This window comes from Panthera uncia (assembly GCF_023721935.1).
Source record: "Panthera uncia isolate 11264 chromosome E2 unlocalized genomic scaffold, Puncia_PCG_1.0 HiC_scaffold_19, whole genome shotgun sequence".
NCBI lineage: Eukaryota > Metazoa > Chordata > Mammalia > Carnivora > Felidae > Panthera > Panthera uncia.
Window position 1 is genome coordinate 10,513,907 of NW_026057588.1, and position 18,825 is coordinate 10,532,731.

The 18,825-nt window shown below is 55.6% G+C and overlaps 2 protein-coding genes across 4 annotated transcripts in view; one reads left to right on the plus strand and one right to left on the minus strand.

The window, feature by feature from the left end:
• CKM (creatine kinase, M-type) overlaps positions 1 to 5,661 on the plus strand; it is a 10,232-nt gene extending 4,571 nt beyond the window's left edge. Inside the window, exons 5-8 of the mRNA XM_049620860.1 lie at positions 2,290 to 2,461; positions 3,483 to 3,606; positions 4,437 to 4,626; positions 5,142 to 5,661. Of these exons, the coding sequence (XP_049476817.1) occupies positions 2,290 to 2,461; positions 3,483 to 3,606; positions 4,437 to 4,626; positions 5,142 to 5,320 (665 nt within the window). The 3' untranslated portion in view covers positions 5,321 to 5,661. The remainder of the gene's footprint in view (positions 1 to 2,289; positions 2,462 to 3,482; positions 3,607 to 4,436; positions 4,627 to 5,141) is intronic.
• Positions 5,662 to 8,577: 2,916 nt separating this feature from the next.
• The window catches only part of MARK4 (microtubule affinity regulating kinase 4), a 30,075-nt gene continuing 19,827 nt past the window's right edge, over positions 8,578 to 18,825 (minus strand). For 2 of the 3 annotated variants that reach the window (XM_049620834.1, XM_049620833.1), the window contains 5 exons: positions 17,960 to 18,177; positions 14,950 to 15,053; positions 12,554 to 12,832; positions 11,372 to 11,416; positions 8,578 to 9,914 (listed from right to left, as the gene is read on the minus strand). In XM_049620834.1, the coding sequence (XP_049476791.1) occupies positions 9,578 to 9,914; positions 11,372 to 11,416; positions 12,554 to 12,832; positions 14,950 to 15,053; positions 17,960 to 18,177 (983 nt within the window). In that variant the 3' untranslated portion in view covers positions 8,578 to 9,577. Of the gene's footprint in view, positions 9,915 to 11,371; positions 11,417 to 12,279; positions 12,360 to 12,553; positions 12,833 to 14,949; positions 15,054 to 17,959; positions 18,178 to 18,825 lie in introns of all 3 variants that reach the window. The other variant, XM_049620835.1, reaches the window with a different exon arrangement.

The window sequence follows — 18,825 nt, forward strand, 5'->3', positions numbered from 1 at the left end:
CATCCATCCATCATCCATCCATTCATCCATCCATCCATCATCCATCATCCATCCATCATCCATCATCCATCATTCATCATCCATTCATCATCCATCCATCCATCCATCCAACCAGCAAACATTTACAGCTGTTATGGTCCTGAGTAGGGAGCTGGGGGCTTTCATGATGAATAGGATGGATGAGGTCGCTGCTCTCACAGATCTGTCAGCCTGGTGAGGAGATAAGAGGGAACACAGAAACCAACAAAAGAATAATTCCCAAATGCCATGTAGCCAAGAAACGAGGGTGGGTCACAGAATGACTCAGGGGAGCTCCCTTAGAAAGGAGGAGACCTGACTGACAAGGAAGGAGCCTGAAGAATTCCAGGCCAGCAGAGCAGCAAGTGCAAAGGCCCTGAGGTGGGCAAGTGTGTGGGAGGAACAGCCAGGAGACCAGTGTGGGTAGAGCTGAGTGGAGGGGGGGGAGGAGATGGGGTCCGAGGAGTATGAGTGGCCAGGTTGCACAGAGCCTTGTGTGCCCTCCGGAGGGCTTTGGCTTTGACTCTGAGGGAGATGGAAGCCATGGAGTCCTCTGGCTGTTGGGTGGGGAACAGACTGTGGGCAAAGGTAGGAGCAGAGAGACCGTGAGGGGAAGGCACAGTCGTTCAGGTGAGGGTAGGAGATAGGCAACGGGATGGGGAGAGACAGCAGGGATCTTTGGGAGGTAGAATCATCAAGGTGGGCAGGCATATTGTTCTGGTAAGTGTTAAACAACTAGCTCTCAAAAAAAAGAAAAAAGAAAAAGCCCCAATCTATAGCGACTGCCAATTTCTATGGTATAAATTCTACCACGGCCAATTTTGAGCTATGAACATGGTGTCATAGAAAGACGGGAAAAGGTGGGCGGTAACATATCCTTACATAGTATTCCCACCTTACAGATACAGATGAAAATAACTTCAAGAAAAAAAAAAAAAAAAAAAAAGAAAAAAGAAAATAACTTCAAGGATGTAGATAATAAAAATGAAAATAACTTCCAGAATGTAGGCGGCGCCTGAGTGGCTCAGTCGGTTGAGCGTCAGACTCTTGGTTTCAGCTCAGGTCATGGTCCCCAGGTCGTGGATCGAGCCCCGTGTCAGGCTCCACACTGAGCATGGAGTCTGCTTGAGATTTTCTCTCTCTCTCTCTCTCTCTCTCTCTCTTTGACCCCGCCCCTGCTCGTGCCCCCTCTCTCTAAAATTTAAAAGAAAGAGTAAAATAATTAGGAAGCAATACTTTTGAGTATTTATTACCTATGTTTTAAATATATTTAAGGGGCGCCTGGGGGCTCAGTTGGTTGAGCATCTGACGTGGGCTCAGGTCATGATCTCACAGTCCAGGAGTTCGAGCCCCACGTCGGGCTCTATGCTGACAGCTCAGAGCCTGGAGCCTGCTTCGGATTCTATGTGCCCCTCCTCCACTTGGGCTCTGTCTCTCTCTCTCTCTCTCAAAAGTAAACAAACATTAAAAAAATTAAATATAATATATTTAATTGTAAGTTTATATAAATGTTTATTATTTTTTAAAGCTTATTTATTTATTTTGAGAAAGAGAGAGAGAGAGAGAGACAGCGTGAGCGGCGGAGGGGCAGAGAGAGAATCCCAATCAGGCCCTTCAGCGCGAAGCCTGATGCAGGGCTCAAACCCACGATCCGTGAGGTCATGACCTGGGCTGAAACCGAGAATTGGCCACTTAACTGACTGAGCCACCCAGGTGCCCCTATATAAGTTATTTTTAACAATATAATATAGTAAGTAGATAGTATGTGATATAGAACATTACATAAAAATGTATAAAATGTATATAAATACATACATATTATAGAAATATATATTATGCATATGTGCATAATATACATTCATTCTACATATGAATGTACACAAATATTTTGTGTGGTATATTTTAATAATTTTTACTGATGGTTCCCCACATTCCTAAGATTTTGATCATCTGTCTGGCTGGCCAGTTGAAGGGGCCCCAGCACACCGTTGCTCCCAGGCGGATGGGATGCCAGGGTCAAGGAAAGGGAGATTCCCTGTTTCTGGGCAGAGCGCATGGCGTGGCTGTTCCCGGAGCCTGGGCAGGCAGGGGGGAGCATGCTTCGGGGACAGGTCGCGAATTTGGGTTTCGTCCTAGTGTTCGGGCGCCGTTAGGACATCCACGGGCCCAACCCCAGGCTCGTTGGGGGCAGCAGTGTGGGGACTCCGGGGGCCTCCCCGTCCAGGTTGTGGGGGCGCAGGCTGCTGACCATTCCCTCGTGTGGCCCCTCAGCCCTCAACAGCCTGACAGGCGAGTTCAAGGGGAAGTACTACCCTCTGAAGAGCATGACCGAGCAGGAACAGCAGCAGCTTATTGACGATCACTTCCTGTTCGACAAGCCCGTGTCCCCACTGCTGCTGGCCTCAGGCATGGCCCGAGACTGGCCCGACGCCCGCGGCATCTGGTGAGGTCCCCTCCCCCCAGCCTCCTCCAGTCCCCCCCCACTCCCCTCCCCATTCCTTCACCAAAGCCAACACCATAAAAACAATTATGTTTCCAGGCGCCCCAGACAATGACCTCGCCTTCCACCCCTGCCTACTTTGTGGTCTGTGAGTCACATTTTAGGAAACTTGGACCAGGGAAGTGGCAATTAGGGACTTAGACTTGAACCAGACTCCCTGGGTTCCAATCCCAGCACTGCCATTTACTAGATGTGACCTCAGGCACATTATTTAACATTTCTGTGCCGACTGAGCCCCACGTTGGGCTCCACACTGAGCGTGGAGCCTGCTTGAGATTCTCTCTCTCCCTCTGCTCCTCTCCCCTGCTCTTTCTCTCCTTTTCTCTATATATACACCAGTGTCTGGTATATAGTAAGTGACCAACATCTTGGCTATTAGTTTTATCTTCGACTGTTGCTAGTTAGGTTTGTATGAATCCTTGAATCCCTGATTCTGATAGGCAAAGATTTTCAAAGGTTTCAAAAGCCTAAGTTTCAGATGATCAGGAGAATGTGTGAGTTCTAAGACATACACATTTTAAATATTTTTAGGTTCTAAGATTCCACTAATTTCAGATTCTGTGATTCCACGGTTGCAGACATTTCCAGATCTTAATGTTTTATCTGAGATGTCACAGGGTGATGGGAAGATTGGTCCTGGGACCAGAAGTAGGATTTCCAAGATTTATCAATTCTGATTCCCAGCTTTTGTTTTTCAAAGATTCTGAAATTCCAAGAGTCTGTAATTTAATGCTGTTCAAAGACTTAAGACCCTAAAAGTCTTTGATCCTAGGACTGGCAATTTCTCGGATTCTAGGACGTTAGGGTCTACAGGTGTAAGCTTCCGCAATTTTGAGGAGCCGGTGCCACCACCTCAAACTCCTCTGGCCCGGGGCCCCCTTGCGGTGGGTACTTTTGCCAGGGGGCGGGAATGGGGTGGCCACGCGGGACTGATCCCTTGGCCTCCTCCTGCGCCCCACCCTAGGCACAATGACAACAAGAGCTTCCTGGTGTGGGTGAACGAGGAAGACCACCTCCGAGTCATCTCCATGGAGAAGGGGGGCAACATGAAGGAGGTTTTCCGCCGCTTCTGCGTGGGGCTGCAGAAGGTGGGTAGCCTGCCTCTCACGGCAGACTTCTGACCCCCACTGAACGCCCCACCCGCTTTCCAAGACCCCGCCCCCCCGGGGAACCCGGCTCCACCCAGCGCCCGAGCCCCTCCCCTAATAACCCGACCCCATCCAGTGCCCTAGCCGCCCCCCAACAGACCCGGTCCAACGGATGCCTAACCCCCGCCCATAAGAGACCGGCTCCACCCAGTGCCCAAGCCCCGCCCCTAAGAGACCGACTCCACCCTATGCCTAAGCCCTGCCCCTAGGAGACGGCTCCGCCAGCGCCCAAGCCCCGCCCCTAGGAGACCGGGTCCACCCTATGCCTAAGCCCCGCCCCAAGGAGACGGCTCCGCCAGCGCCCAAGCCCCGCCCCTAAGAGACCGGGTCCACCCTACGCCTAAGCCCCGCCCCAAGGAGACGGCTCCACCAGCGCCCAAGCCCCGCCCCTAAGAACCCGACTCCACCCAGCGCCCAAGCCGCCCCCAAGAGACCAGGTCCAGCCTATGCTTAAGCCCCGCCCCCAAGAGGCCGGCTCCACCCTATGCCTAAGCCCCGCCCACACGCACCTGGCTCCACCCATCCCTATCCTGCCCAAGCCCCGCCCCTAAGAACTCGGCTCTAAAGCGTTCTCAAGCCCTGGCTCCACCAGGGTCGTCGGGCCCCTCCCTTCAGAAGCTCACCCCTCACGGTTTTCCGGTCCCACCCTGTCGGAATCCCACCCCCTACCCACGTGCTCACGCTGTGTCCCTCCCAGCCCCGTTCGAGTTGCGGGTGTCTTTGGGGGGCGCCCCCTGGCGCTGACCCCAGATCCTCTCCCCTTACCTCAGATTGAGGAGATCTTCAAGAAGGCCGGCCACCCCTTCATGTGGAACGAGCACTTGGGCTACGTGCTCACCTGCCCATCCAACCTGGGCACCGGGCTGCGTGGAGGCGTGCACGTCAAGCTGGCGCACCTGAGCAAGCACCCCAAGTTCGAGGAGATCCTCACCCGTCTGCGCCTGCAGAAGCGGGGCACAGGTGCGGCTCTGCTTCCATGCGCGCGCCGCGGCGTCGGGGGCGGACCCTTTGTGGGGGCGGAGCACCCACGCGAGTTGTGGGGTGGACGAGGGCTGCCCCTCTGTGAGCCTCAGTTTCCTCCTCTTGTAAATGGGCATCAGCACGCCTTATCCCGTAGGAATCGATACGATATCATGGGTATATAACACGCATGTGTATACCCCGTGCCGCCTAGGAACCTCGGTTTACCATCTATAAAGGAGAGGATGGCCAGGACTCAACCCCGGGGCATTCTCGCTCCAGAGCTCACTTTTGGCCGTCATGCTCTATTTTCATGTTGGAGGGTTGAGGCACGAGGTACCTAAATTAGCCGGAGGCGTGAGCCCATGAATAGACATTTAGGAGGCTCTGCATGCACGTAACCTGTCACACAGTAGGCCCTCAGTACGTGCGGCCAGCTCAGTTGGCACAGGGGCCGCAGGCCCCGCTCCTGCATCTCCGCTCGCTCCTTATGCCCCTGCCTCCTGCTCCTGCAGGTGGTGTGGACACAGCTGCTGTGGGCTCAGTATTCGACGTGTCCAACGCCGATCGGCTGGGCTCGTCCGAAGTGGAACAGGTGCAGCTGGTGGTGGATGGTGTGAAGCTCATGGTGGAGATGGAGAAGAAACTGGAAAAGGGCCAGTCCATCGACGACATGATCCCCGCCCAGAAATAGGCGTCCAGCCCACCCGCCGCCGACTGCTGGAGCCCCAGCCAAAGGGAGGACTCGGCCCATCGGAGCCCCGCCCCTCCCCCCGCCCCCCCCCCCTCCAAAAGGGTTCGGTCCACCGGGGGCTCTTTCCACCATTTTCGGAATTCCATTTCCAGCCAGAGTTCCAACCAACGCGCTTCATCCTCTGAGTTGTGGCCAGTGAAAAACCTCCCCCCCCCCCAGTCTCCTTTTCCCAGAGCTCCGCCCACCACCAGGAACTCTGGCTGATGGAGAGCTGGCAGGCACATCTGGAGCTCATGCTTTTTCTACACTCAAAGCAACAAATAAAAGAAACGGCGGCCTTAGCTTTCGTGCGATAGCAATTGAGCAAGAGGACGAGGGGCTTTTGCCATTGGCCGCTGTGCGGCTTGCCCTCCCTAGTCATGTCTTACCCCATCCCTAAAATGAGGCAAGTGCACAGTCCGATCCCAAACTACGAGGAATCTGAGAGCCAGAGAGGCGTGACCCCTTCCCAACCTCCGCTCCCAATCAATCACTCGTGCTCGGATCTCAGACACAGGACCCACACCAGGGAGAAACGTAAGCCAAACAAAATGTCTGAGACTTGAATCTGGCCCACGGGCCTCCGGTTGGAGACCTAACGTGCATCTCCTCACATATACCCCGTTATACTTTTCACCGTTCTCTTTCTGTGTGACCTCCCCTCATCCATCCGTAGCGGCTGCCAGTCCTTTAAACTTCCCTTTCTTTGCTCAAGAACCTGCCATAGCTCCCCACATCTCCTAGAATGCAGTCCTATTAGTTTCGATTCTTCAAACCGAGGTGCGCACCTTTCCCTGAAGGCTCATCGCTCCCGTTTTTCGCCCATGACTCGTCTGTACACTTTTGCTCCTGACACCCTGCAATTCCCACCTTAACGCATGTGCCCATGCGCCTTCCTCCTCCAGACCGGGGCTTGGCGCCTAGCATCCCCGCGAAGTCTTCAGGGACCCGCCTTTTGGAGAGCTTGGTCCCAGGAAGGAGGGTCGGGCACAGGGGGAGGGGCGGGGAATAGAAGGCCAGAAGCAGGTCAACGTGGATTGGGTGTTGACCACGTCAATCACCTCTGCTCGACCCAATAGGCTGAGGTCTCCACTAGCACAGGCAGAGCGGCGGCCTCAAAAAGAGGCAAAGCTTTCAGAAGGAAACGTGAGGCAGAGTAAGTGTTAGACAGAGTCCTCAGGGACCTGGAGGAGGGAATTTTTCAAACCTGAAGTCACACAGGTAAAGGGCCCTTAGAGATCAAGAAATGTACTCTGTTTTCCAGCGGAAAACTGAGGCCAGAGGAGGTCTCCGAGAATTCCCAGAGAAATTGCTGAAACCGGAAGGTTAGAAGAGAAAGGCAGGATCTGTCAGATGTCAGGGTGTCCTTTACAACACTGTCCCCAAATGAAGATCCCATCACTAACCCCAGCTCCGTCCTCTAACCGCCCCCTGCGCCGGGGAGCCACACGGACCACAAACATTCCAGCCGCCCGGTCTGAGCCAAATCTGCGGTCCAGGTGCCCGTTCTGCCCATCTTGCCTCATAAGCCTCAAATCTGGCCCTTGTCTCCCCACCTTCTGTCCCACTTCGACCTTCTCCCTAACCTCCCGACCTGCCTTCTTCGCTCCCTTCACAGCATAAACCTGCCCCTGCCTCTCCCTTGCTCACAACCTTGCCGTGGCTCCCCAGTGCCCTTGGAAGAAAGCCCAAGCCCCTCTCCACGGCCTTCAGGGCCCTGCCAACATCTCCAGCCTCGTGTCTCCCGGTGACTCTGCTCACTGCCAGCCATAGGCCAGTTGCCGTGCTCTCTCCTGCCTCTTAGCCATTGTACAAGCCGTTCCCTCCACCTAACACCAGCTCCCTACCCGCCATGTCTAGCTAGCTGCTCATCATTCTCCCAGTTGCTGCTGAGCTGCTCCTCCTCCAGGAAGCCCTCCCTGGCTACGACTGGCACCCCCTTGGCCCTCCCCAGCCTCTGCCCACCCCACCCCCGGACCCAGGATCATCACTGAGGATGCAGCTGCCTTCTCCACTAGACTGAGCCTGATGACGGCAGGGCTGGGGCAGTCTTGGTCACCACTATGTCCCCAGCACAGGGCTGGGCATACGGGAAGCCCTCAGGGATTGAGATTTCCAGACAGGGTTGGTGGGGTCCCCACCCTACCCACTCCCACGACTCAATATATACACTTTGCAGCAGACCCCTATTCTGGCCTCGCTCTTAAGGCAGGAATGCGGTTCTGCCCCAGACCCTGAATTTTTCCACGCTGACCACTCAGTCTCTACCAACCCCCCGTTTTCATTTTAGTTTCCTGTCAGCCCCATGAAGAACACAAGGGCAGACTCTACCACGCCCCAAGTGGGCAACTGAGGCACAGTAAACTAAGCCTCTTCCCTACATACAATCCTCCAATGGCTCTCCAGTGCCCTTGGATGAGAGCCCACCCCTCGCTCACTTTGGCCTTTTGTGAACAAGCTCCTCCGCTCCCCCAACCTACAGCTTAACTCTACTCAGTTTCCATTTCCTTCCTCTGGCTAAGGTCACCTGGACTTTCCTCTGGGGAACCCCTCTAAGTCCAGCTCTAGGTAGGGGCCTGGCCACTCCAGAGCAACAGTGACTGGTTCAGGGATGGTCACATGACTTCTCTGGGCCAATAAGAGCCTGTCTTGGGATTTTCGACAAAAGTAGGCAATGAGCAACTTTCTGCTAGACGAAGGGAAACTAGACAAAGGGGTGAGAGGTTGGAACTGCTGGGTGAAACCACTAACCTCACGGTAAAATAAAACCAGAGGTGAGGTGGCCCGCTGCCTGGATCCAGCCGTACCTGAAGTCGGGCACCCCCAGACTATTAAGGAACATAAGCAAACAAATAACTTTTGCTTATGTGTGGATGGATTATTAGTCCTAAAACGGTATTTCTCTTGCTAATTCTCCACCGGCCCCAACATAGCAGCCACACCGAAATTACCCGAAGTTCTCTGAAGGCTTATCACGCACTCCTACAAACCGGCTTTTGCCCAGCGTATACCCCATACGCGGTCAACTCCTACTCGTCCTTCAAAGTCCAACTCCGGTATCCTCTCCTCTCTGGAGTGGCTTCCCCGACTCCCCTCACGTTCTCTCCTGGCCTCCCCAAAGCAATGGTTTCTCTAGTGTTTGTGTCAGAACCCCCGTCCCCCACAGACAGGGGCTCCTTGTGTCTCCGTGTCCAGCACCGGGCCTGGCACGGAGTAGGCACAGGTCAATGACTGTTTATTGAATAAATGTACTACTGGAGTTAAGAAGTGGCTTAGAGTCCGGTATAACATGTGGGTGGGCACGTGAGTGGATGAATGGGGGACCGATATAGGAACCGGGGGCCTCCTGGATGAGGCTGAGTTCTGTCCTGCCCTCGTCCACAATCATCCTTGACCCTCACCCCCCCCCCCACTACTCCCATTCTGCAGATGAGAAAACCGAGGCTCAGAGAGGAGGAACCACTTGGCCCAAAGTCACGCACCTCCTCATCTCAGCCGCAGGTGAGGGCAGGGAAGGAAAAGCCCGGGGTCCGCGTGGGGAAGGGGGGACTCTCCTAAGTTTATTGGGCGACAGGCTGCGGGTGAGGGGGCTGACAGGAGGAGGGTGGGGGTGTAATAACTTAAAAACCGGCAGCTCCTCGAGAGATCTCTGCAGAGGGGAGGGTGTGGGGGGTATTTACAAGGATTTGTACAAAGTGCCCCGCGCCAGCCTGGGGCAGGAAGGGGGGGGGGGGGCCGGGAGTGGGGGGGGGGGGGGGGGGGGGGGAAGGAATCTGCTTCTCTGACCCCCACTCCCAGCCCCCCTCCCCTCTTCTACAGTCTTTAGGCTCAGCAACCCTTCCGGCCCCCGCCCAAGGCCTAATTCTTGAGCTGTTGGGGGAAAGGGGGTGGGAATGGAAGTTTCCTCGGTTTCCCTTTCTGCGCCTGCCCTGCCCCCAGAGTCTCCTCAGGTGCCCCACGTTGGGGTGATGGGGGGGCGGGGGCAGGACCGGCTGGAGGCTCGAGGAAGGTGCCAGCTCCCCCTGCTCTGCCCCCAAGCTTTTCTCTCCTGCCCAGCGGCCCCGGACAACAGCGCAGGGGACACTCTCTGTCCCCACGTCGGATTCACGGGAGCTGAGGTGATGACGGAGGGAGACTCCCCTCCCTGCCCCCTCTCCCTGCCGCAGAGGCGAAGGGGACGAGGGAGAGGAAGAAGAGGGGACCCGGGCCCGCGGCGGCTCAGAGCTCGAGGTCGTTGGAGATGCGGGTGACGAGGGCGCGGAAGGCCAGGGCGGTGCCCGCCACGCGGCGGAAGAGAACTCCCCGCAGGCCCGGCCGGGGCAGCTGGCAGACCTCCACTTCGAAGTGGGACAGGGGCTCGGGCCCGCCCGCACCCCCGTGCAGGCAGGCCAGCAGGAACGGCTGTGGCTGGCGGCAGCGACAGCGGGCGGCCGCGGTGGCCTGGCGCAGAGCCGCCATCAGGGCCTCGGGCGGGCGTGAGCTGGTCAGCTTCACACTCCAGGGGAATCGGAGTAGCCGGGGGGCGGTTTCCGTTTGATCCCAAGGTAGATGGCAACTGGGGCGGGGAGAGATCACGGGTCAAAGACGGGGACAGGAGAGGAAAGGGGTAACCCACGCTTCCCACCCGGGGACGGGCTCCTAGGCGTCCCTCAAAACCCACCTCCCTCTCTGATCCCAGGGACGGGGACAGAGTTTCAGTGGTACAGACGGCTGCCCGGCTGGAGACTACGTTGCCCGGCCTCTGCTGCGGCCCGAGTGCAAAAGTCCCGGATGTGAGTGCAAGCGGGGGGGGGGGGGGGGGGGGGGGACCCCCTTCCAAGGAAACCCGCAAGCCCTCGGCTCTCCTGCCCCACCTCCTATAAGAACGCCCCGGCTGCGGCCAGAACCAACCTCGACTGTAGGAAGACAGAGCTCTAAGGGTTGGGGATCGAAGAACCTTTGGGTACCTGCATGAACTCATGGAACAGAGGGGCCCTGCCAGCCTGGCCCAGTCACATGGTTCATGTGACAGAGAAATTGATTCCTGTCTCTTATGGGGGGGGGGGGGGGGGAGGAGTCTCTTTGCTTGGTTGGTTTCCTAATACATCCTCCTCCTGGGAATAATCCCTTTTTCCTCAGAGGACCAACCCTCCTCACTCTAGACCAGGGATTCTCGCCTTAAAGCCACACCGTCCCTCCAGAGGTATCTGGAAATTTCTGGAGGCTTTTGGAGCACCACATCGTTTGGGGATGGGGGGTGCCGCTGGCATTAAGCTGGGGGGGGGGGTGGTTCAGGGATGATGCATGTGCTGCAGTGTGTGAGTGGGTCCAGCCCAATGAAGAACCATCCCACCCCAAGCACCAAGAGCGCTCCTCTTTGAGATGCATCGCACATCCCGTCTTTCTGGTCTAGGCGGGGCGGCCTTGGCCTCTTAGCTCCAAGCTGAGCACGTGACTCGGCTCTGGCCAATGAACACATTCCACCTCCCTGCCCACTGCGATTAGTTCAAAGCTGAGCATATGACCAGATCCCACCAATCAGAGTCCTCCACCCTTCTGGCCACAGGCATCGGTTTAGGGATGGGCACGTGACTCCGTTCCAGCCAATGAGAGTCAGTCCTGGGACCTTTGGAACCGGAGGGGCGGTTCTTTATTTGCACTGGGGTCTTTACAGGGACTGGGCTTGTGTCAAGCTGAAGCGGGGCTCAGCGAGGTGGCATGGGGCTGCCTGCTTTTGTAAATAAGGTCTATCGCACCCCCACACCACCCGGTTGGTTTTGTACTGATTATGGCTGCTTTCGTGCTACGATGGCACAGCCGAATAGGCACGACGAGAGATTACCTGGCCCTCAAAGTCTAAACTATTTACCATGTGGGGCTGCACAGGTAATGTTTGCCAGAGCTCCTGGCAACACTTATGCCTCGTTGGATGGGGGGGGGGGGGGGGGGAGGTGTAGACACGAGGCAGCTGGGTCTGAGGCAGGCAAAGGGGGAGGGGCTAGTGTGGCAGTCAGGGTAGGCTCATGCACTCACCTTGTGACCTCAGGTCCCCCGATTCTCTCAGGTTCGTCTGTGACCCTAGAGGAGGGGAGGGGGGCAGAGTGTCTAATCTGCACACACGGAGCCCCCTCCCCCAACCCACTGCCTCCAGGACTCTGGGCAGCCCCTGCCTCAGCCCTGGTCCCTCCCTGCTGGCTAGAGCTGGGCTGGGGAGGGCTGGGAGTCTCCGTGCCCAGGAGGGGGGAACCCATTCTGAAATGGTTAGTGCAGGTCGTAGGAAAGATACTGAAGAATTTGGAAGACGAAAGAGAAAGGCGGGGGGGGGGGGGGGGCAGAGGCACACAGGTACGTATAGAAGGCCACGGACACACATACATACACCCTCCTTCCGGCTTTGCTCAAACCTCCTTAGTGAGGCCTGCTGCATTTAAAACTGCCCCCCTCTCCCCTGCCCTTTTTCTTCTCAGTACTCATTTACTGTCTGGGTCCCCGTGTAGAACGTCAGCTCTGCCTGGGCTGGGATTTTACACGTTCTGTTCCCTCCATCCGGGGTCTAAGATCGCGCCAGGCGCTCAGTAAGTAAACATAAAGTCATTTTTGCAAGGCAACATTCTAAGCTCAGCCCGTACACCACCTTTTAGTCCACCCGATAACCCTCTGAGGAAGGCACTGTCACCGCTACCCCGTCTTACAGAAGAAAGTGAGGTCCAGAGAGGTTGAGTGACTTCCTCGAGGTCACTCAGCAGAGCTAGGGCCCGCCCCTCGAGAGTCCGGCTCCAGAGGCCAGACTACTGTTTATTAAATGAGTAAACGAACAGCCAGATTCCCCAACCCGTGCCCCTCCCGCTCGCACAGAGTCCCCCTCCCCTCGCCCGTACACACAGGTCAGACATGCAGACAGGGAGGCAGAGCCGGGGACAGCAGAGGGTGACGGGACTTACTGATCTTGGATCCCTGGGGCAGAGAGGCGCCCGAAACGCAGCGGTTAGAGTTCTGCCGTTTAGAGGGATCGAGGGTAACCCTGTAGTGTGAGGGGCGAGGTGAAGCGTGACGGAGGAGGAGGAGGAGGAGGAGGAGGAGGAGGAGGAGGAGGAGGAGGAAGAGGAGGAGGAGGTGATGATGATGTGAGGGTACAGAAGGCAGAGCAGAGCAGAAGACAGGTTAGGTCCCATTCCCCCCACCCCACCCCTGCCCCCCACGTCCCCTGGGGCTCACCTTCGGGTCAGTTTGGAGGTCAGCTTGGTGAAGAGGTTGGTGGTGGGGCGGGGCCGCCCAGTGGGCAGGGGTGTGGCCTCATGGGCCAATGTGGGAGAGGCGGGGGGTCCATTCTGCACACCCCCGCCTCCCCCGCCCCCTGCCCTCCGGTCCCGGACCTGGCCACCGTGGAAGGTGCTGCGGATGGTGGAACCGCGTGCCAGGCGGCTCCGCTCCCCCGATGGGGGAGCCAGGCTGTGACTAGAGGGAGAGGCGGGGGGCACCCGTGGGGTACCCGAGCTGTGGGCAGAGAGGGACAAGTCAGAGTGGGGCCTCGAGGCAGGCCGAGGCCCCAGTCCCTCTGATTCTTCACTGTCCTGTCCTGAGATCAGAAACCTCGAAAGACCTAGAGCTCAGAGAAAGGGCTGCCATGTACAGTTGGGCAGGCTGTGTACTATATAACCCTAGTTGTTTTACGGACTCTTCTGTCTTCCTGAGTCATCCCTTCTTCAAACTGCCCTTTCTTCAACCCCTACCCGCTCCAAACGTATCCTGACTCTCCTCTCTCCAAACGCGGCAACTGAATAGATTCAGATTACATTTTTTGATGAATCCCTTGCCATTTGCCTCCAAACCGCAGGAACCAAGTCAACTTTGCAAACACTGTACTTTGCTATCTCAAGTATCATTATTCAAACTCGGGATAGGAATAGATGTGAACATCATAGGCACTTATGAGAATGTGCTGACAGGTGAAAAGGGACCCTTTTCCTAACTTTTGTTGTTGTGTGGGCAGTGGTGGCTCCAGTGTCCCAGGACCCTCCTCCAGGCCCTCGCAGTCCTGGCAGGAGGGCCTGACTATGACAGATGCCACCACCCCTCCCTTGGAATCCGTCTTCCTTGTTTTACTTTTAGTGACCAAACTTCTAAGAGCAGGCATGTTGCACATAGCCACCTAGCGAGAGACTACATTTCCCAGCCTCCTTTGCAGTTCGGGATGGTCATGGGACTATTCTCTGCCCAGTGGGCCGCAAACAGAAGTACTTTGTCCTATTTCTGGGTCATGCCTCTGGAAAAAAAAAAAAAAAAAAAAAATGCAGCCCGCGCTCCACTCTCTTTCCATCCTTTCTTCTGGTTAGGAAATGGTGCACTGGTGCACTGGCCTCGGTCCCGGAGCTGGAGCCTCACGCTGAGTTTGGCAGAATCAATCTGGGTCCTTGGAGGAGACTGCCTGCCTACCTCTGGCTGGTTATATCGGGGAAGACTAAGCCTCGGTTTCATCGAAGCCAGAACTGGAAGGCTATGCGTTACAGCGTTCACACTGGAGACACACGCTGGCGTCAGTGTGGGATCTTTGCTCCTTGACTCACCAGCTGTGTGGCCTTGGGCAAGTTCCCTCATCTCTCTGTGCCTCATTTCCTCAGCTGTGAAATGGAGACACCGGGGTCTACCTCACGGAGTCGTTAGGGGCATTCAACCAGCAAATACACACGAAGGCCTGGCATACTCTTACCGCTTGATGAGCATTCGCTATTATTATTTTTATTTAATAATCACAAAACTAGCGATCACTCATCAAATGCCTTCTGTGTCACAGAACCTGCGCCAGGTACGGGACACAAGCGATCTCCACCGGATCCCTCTCACGGGGCCCAGAGGCAGGGAACGTCAGCCCCATTTTACAGAGGAGGAAAGCGAGGCTCAGGGACTTGGCCAAGACAATCCGACTAGCAGAGCGCGGAGGCAAGATTTGAACTCAGAACTTAGCCGCCACAGAATCAGTGATCTCGAGCACCCCACATCCTGTCCCCACCACACAGTACCACCTGTTTATCAGGTTTTCCCCAGCGTGCACCACCTCGGTGTCGTGCCCTATAGTCCCGGTGGGCGGGAGTGCCGTGATCCTGGAGCCCGCCCCCCTCCTGAACTTGAACCACGATGTGAACTCATTCATTCCCTTTTTTAGGCTCCAGCCAGTCTGCACTGGTTTCCCTCACTTGCCAGCTGAACGACATCGAACAGACTCAGGAAAACTAGTCTGAAAACCAGCCAACAAGAGGATGTTGAAGCTGTGACATTCTGGGGCTTCTCTCAAAGTTCTAAAAATTGATCATTCAAGGAGAAAAAAAAAAAAAAAAATTCAACTCTGTTTCCCAAGGCTCGTAGGCGGAGAACAGGGCAAACTGCTTTCCTGGTGCTGATGACTAATTAATTAATTAAGAGGGGAAGATTTTCAGGGGGGTCTGGGAGGAGGAGGACCTGGGCAGATTCTGGGAACAAGAGACACGCACGCTCCCCAGTCCCCACGGCACCCCTTCCCCACAAAGGTTATCATCTTAGCTCAAAGGAGGGTCCTGCTCCCCTACTCCCCCCCACCCCCCCGCCCGCCACTCCCCGCTGCTGTCCCCTCTCCATACCTGTTCTCTTTGCCATTTGGCAACAGGGACGGGCGCTCAGCCCCAGGGCGTTCTGTGCAAACGTAGGTGTTTCTTCGGGTCATCATGCTGGGAGGGAGGCTGTTCTGTGGGGAACACGGCCAGGAAGGAGTGAGGGGGCGAAGGGACACCCCTTAACTCCCCGTTTACCCTCTCTGGCCTCCCTCATTATGAAGGAGGCAGGGGGCCAAGAGCGGGTAGGTGATGGTTTACTCCAGGAGAAAGGGAAGGTTAATGACCCATCCCAGCAACCCAGGCCGAGAGTCACGTTGCTGAGACGGGTGCTGAGGAGGGTGGCTCAGGGGCGGTGCCTGGGGGGGTGGTGGGGGGCGCCTTGCTCACTCCTCTCCCAGCTCTGCCCCACCTGGGTACGGGCCAGCCACGTCAAGCTTTTCGGAGCATACTTCTTCCGGGTACATTTGGTGCCTCCTCCTGGCCTTTGCACAGGCTAGCCCACCTGCTTGGCTATTCCTCCCACCTCTCCCCTTGACTCACACACCTATGGAACTTTCTGGTGTCGGTTCATAATATACCCCCGCCTCTGGCCCCCGGCTGAGTCAGGAGCCTTCTCAGGGCCCCCGCTGCAGCCCTGATCACTTTGTATCACTGACGTCTGTCCCCTTAGACACCCCCCACCCCCGCATGGGACTGTGGCTCTCTTGGATCATGGGGTGCCCATCGGGATTATGCCACCTCCCCAGATGAGCTGAGAAGTGATCCCTCTTTTTCTATCCTCTGGAAGCCTTTCTAAAGTTGGCTGGTGTTATTCCTTCTTTCAGTGTTTGGCAGAATCCCACCACTTAGGGTCTGGAATTTTCTTTATGGGAAAGTTTTAAGTCACGGATTCAGTTTCTTGAACAAGAATATAAGGCGGTTCGGATTTTCTGCTTCTTCTCGGACAAGTTTAGTTACTTGTGTTTTTTGAAGGCATCTATCCATTTCATCTAAGCTCTCACATTTATGGGCATAAGGTGGTTCCTAATAGCTTTTGACTGTCTCTTTATGTTAGAATATAGCTTCCTTCTTCTTCGTTTTTTCCTCCCTCTTTCTTTTAAAAAGAGAAAGAGAGAGAATCCCAAGTGTTCTTAGAGCGTGGAGCCTGACTCGGGGCTGAATCCCACGACCATGATATCACGACCTGAGCCAAAATGAAGGGTTGGACGCTCAAATGACTGAGCCACCCAGGTGCCCCTTTCACTTCTGCTATTAGTAATTCGTGGGGTCCAATGATCGCACCAACCTTTTCAAGAACCAGACTGCAGCTTTTTTTTGGTTTTCTCTAGGGTCCTTCTGTTTTCTCCTTTATTACCGTCTATTATTTCCCTTCTTCTACGTTCTGGGGGCTAATTTCCTCTTCTTTTCTACCTTTTTAAGGTGTGGGTTTACCTTGACAATAACAAGAGCCGGGGCACCTGGGTGGCTCAGTCGGTCAAGCGTCCGACTTCGGCTCAGGTCACGCATGATCTTGTGGTTCGTGAGTTCGAGCCCCGCGTTGGTCTCTGTGCTGACAGCTCAGAGCCTGGAGCCTGTTTCCGATTCTGTGTCTCCCTCTCTCTCTGCCCCTCCCCCGTTCATGCTCTGTCTCTCTCTGTCTCAAAAATAAATAAACGTTAAAAAAAAAAAATTAAAAAGAAAATAAACAAACATTAAAAAAATTTTAAAGGGGCGCCTGGATGGCTCCGTTGGTTGTGTCTGACCTCAGCTCAGGTCATGATCTCACGGTCCATGAGTTCGAGCCCCGCATCGGAGGCTCTGTGCTGACAGTTCAGAGACTGCTTCGGATTTTGTGTCTCCCTCTCTCTCAAAAAATAAAATAAAACAAAAGAAATAAACATTAAAAAAACATTAAGGAGCTGCAGAGGCAGGGAAGCCCAGTACTATATCCCCCAGACTCCTCTGGAGCTCTGGTTCTGGCCACCTTTGCCAGCGGGAAGATTTGGAAGGTGGAAATGGGATGGCAGTTGCCTTCATGTCCCCTCTGCCTCCTCCTTCCACGGGCAAGGTCACCGGATGAGGGTCTTTGCCTCCGGAGGGCCCCAGTGCCCGTTTTCCAAACTTCCGGGCATCGAGGGGCCCTTCCGGTAGAGAAGAAAGTTTCTGAGCCTTGGATTACCGTCACCACCACGTGCTCTTGAATTCAACAGTGCCAGGGGCTAAGCAGCCCCTGTGGCGGGTCAGACCTGCTGTGCTGTGGTGCGACCCCTGCGGGTCTAATCATCCCCTGCCTGCTCCGCTGGTCCTTTTGACAACTTTGTAAGTACCTAATTCCCCGTATTAAAACCCTTCCGGGTGCCTGGGTGGCTCAGTCGGTTGAGCATCTGTCTGGCTCTTGATGACGGCTTGGGTGGTGATCTTGAGGTCACGGGATCGAGCCCCACATCAGGCTCTGTGCTGACCCTCGGAAGCCTCCTTGGGATTCCCTCTCTGTGTCCCTGCCCCTCCCCCACGCTCTGTCGCTCTCTAAATAAATAAATAAATACATACATAAATAAATAAATATTTTTTAAAAATTCTTCTGGGGCACCCCGGGGGGCTCAGTTGGTTAAGCATCTGACTCTCGGTTTCAGGTCAGGTCATGATCTCACGGTTTCATGGGATCGAGCCCCGAGTCAGGCTCTGTGCTGGCAGTGCAGATCCTGCTTGGGATTCTCTCTCTTTCTCTCCCCGCCCCCCCCCCCCCACTCCCCCACTCACGCTCCAGCGTCTCTCAAAATCAATAAATACGCTTTAAAAAGTAAATAAATAAAGTCCTTCCCACCTAAAGCAAGTAACGTGCTTCTTTCTGACACTGAATGCTAATTTATACACTAGCAGTCACGCACAAGCTCCGGCAGAGAGAGAGCGCGCTCCAATGTCTATGGAATGAATGAATGAATGAATGAATGAATGAAACCAGGAGTCCTGCGTGGTGGTCTGGGGGAGCAGGCTGGGAAACAGCAGGGTCTGGAAAACGTGCACCAGGCGGTCTCCGCCCCCAGGCCGGGCCACTCACCGGGGTGCTCGTGCTGTCCTTCCGCCGCTCTGGGATCTCTGCCTTGTTGGGGTTGTGGGCGCTGCTGACCATGGGGCTGGAGGGGGGCAGCCCCCGGCTCCCGCTTCCGGCAGCGCTGCAGCTCGCCTTCCGGCCTGGTAGGCGCTCCTCCTTCAGCTCCGTCTCCCCCGTGCTGGTTGGGCTGCGCTTGGGGTGCAGGGGTGCGGGGGAGGGGCCACCTGGGGGAGGGAGGGGGCAGTTCAGGGCTCGCGTCCCCTGGAAAAGCCCGAACCTACTGTGGGTGACCCTCGGAACCGGAGAGTTCCCCACGCAGGCTACAAGCTCCCGCGCAGGCCATTCTGACGGTATCCGTCCGGGTGACAAATGCGTGCACTGATCCCCCTGCCCAACTTCACGTACATGATATGGGATCCTCACGCAGGTTTATTCACGGCAGCCTTGTTTTTCTTTTAAGGCCGAAAGACTGGCAACAGCCTGAGTGCTCGTCACTGGGGGAATGTCTAAGTCAAGTCAAGATTTTTTTTTTTTTGTAAGATTTATTTATTTTTGAGAGAGAGATTGAGAAAGACCGTGCAAGCAGGGGAAGGGTGGGAGGAGGGGTGGATAAAAGATCTGAAGCGGGCTCCGGACTCGAATTCACTAACGGTGAGATAAGACCTGAGCCGACCTCCGGCGCTCAGCCGACTGAGCCACCCAGGTGCTCCAAGATATTTTTCTCCGCCCCCCCCTTTTTTTTTTTTTTTAACTTTATTTATTCTTGAGAGAGGGAGAGAGAGAGAGAGAGGGAGAGAGAGACAGAACGTGAGTGAGGGAGGGGCAGAGAGAGAGGGAGGAGACACAGGATCCCAAGCAGGCTCCGGGCTCTG